Source organism: Hordeum vulgare, chromosome 7H, assembly GCF_904849725.1.
Source record: "Hordeum vulgare subsp. vulgare chromosome 7H, MorexV3_pseudomolecules_assembly, whole genome shotgun sequence".
NCBI classification, from domain to species: Eukaryota; Viridiplantae; Streptophyta; class Magnoliopsida; order Poales; family Poaceae; genus Hordeum; species Hordeum vulgare.
Genome location: NC_058524.1, coordinates 617,694,230 through 617,695,399, shown reverse-complemented (window position 1 = coordinate 617,695,399; position 1,170 = coordinate 617,694,230). Strand labels below are relative to the sequence as shown.

General features: G+C 65.6%; 1 protein-coding gene across 1 annotated transcript; it reads right to left on the bottom strand.

The window, feature by feature from the left end:
• On the bottom strand, positions 1 to 1,170 carry LOC123410807 (transcription factor MYB77-like). The gene has a single exon (XM_045103748.1). The coding sequence runs from the start codon at positions 1,066 to 1,068 to the stop codon at positions 208 to 210; it is 861 nt and encodes a 286-aa protein (XP_044959683.1). The 5' UTR covers positions 1,069 to 1,170; the 3' UTR covers positions 1 to 207.

Genomic DNA, 1,170 nt, shown 5'->3' with positions numbered 1-1,170 from the left:
TTGGACATGCATGTTTTCGTTTCTATTTCATATGTTTGTATATACAGAAAGAAAGAAAGAAGCAAAGCGGCTTTGCCTGTTCTTTCTCCCATTGCTAATTCAGTTCAGACTTCATCAGATCCTAACGAAATGAAGCAAGACCACTGAGCAGATGGCGGCTGTGCTAGACTGATCGATCGGATTGGTCGATTTGATCTTGGTCACAGGTCACTGCATCCTCGCGAGTCCGCCGGCGCGCTCCGCGGCCGCGCGCATCACGCCGTCCACCACCTGCGGCATCGACGGCAGGTTGGCGCTGCACCCGACGCCAGAGATGTACCTGCGCACCTCGTCCAGGACCATCTCCTGCATCACCGCCGCGAACTCGGGGCTAAACGGATACGACGTCGGCGCCGGAGCGGGTGGCGGCGACGGGGAGGGAGACGGCTGGTGGAAGTGGCTGTGGGAGCTGTCATGGCGGAACCCGTGAGCGTCCGTGCCCGGGAGCGAGAGGGAGAGCGAGGTGAGCGGGTCCTCCGCCTCCTCCTCCAGCTCCACCTCGTGTCGCTGGCTCATGGCGCAGTCGGCCGGCTCGAACCTGCCGGTCCGCGCCAACGGCCGGTAAACCTGGCCGAGCCCGAAGTTCAACACGCCTCCATTGCTGAGATCGCTGCGGTCCGACCCGGATCCAGACGTGCTCTCCGGGCTGACGCTGGCCCGCTTGCACGGCCGCTCCTCCTCCTCTGCAACGCCAACATCGGCGAGCCTGCGCTTGAGGGAGCAGTTCCAGTGGTTCTTGACGGCGTTGTCGGTGCGGCCGCGGAGGAGGCGCGCGATGGCGGCCCATCTGTTCCCGAGCCGGGCATGTGCGCGGGCGATGGCGGCGTCCTCCTCGGCCGTGAAAGGCCTGCGCTCCACCCCGGGCGAGAGCTGGTTGCACCACCGCAGGCGACAGGACTTGCCGGACCGGCCGGGCACCCCGCGGCCGATGGCCGTCCAGTTTCGCGCGCCGTGGCGCTCCACCAGCCGCCGCAGCGCGCCGTCCTCCTCCGGGCTCCACGGGCCTCTGATCCGGTCGCACCCCTCCATCACGATTGATCGATCTGCCTGGCTGGCTGGCTGGCTGCTGCGATTGAAATGGACGGCGGCGAGGCGAGCGGTGGTGGTGGTTGTCGGAGGGGAGGAGATTGG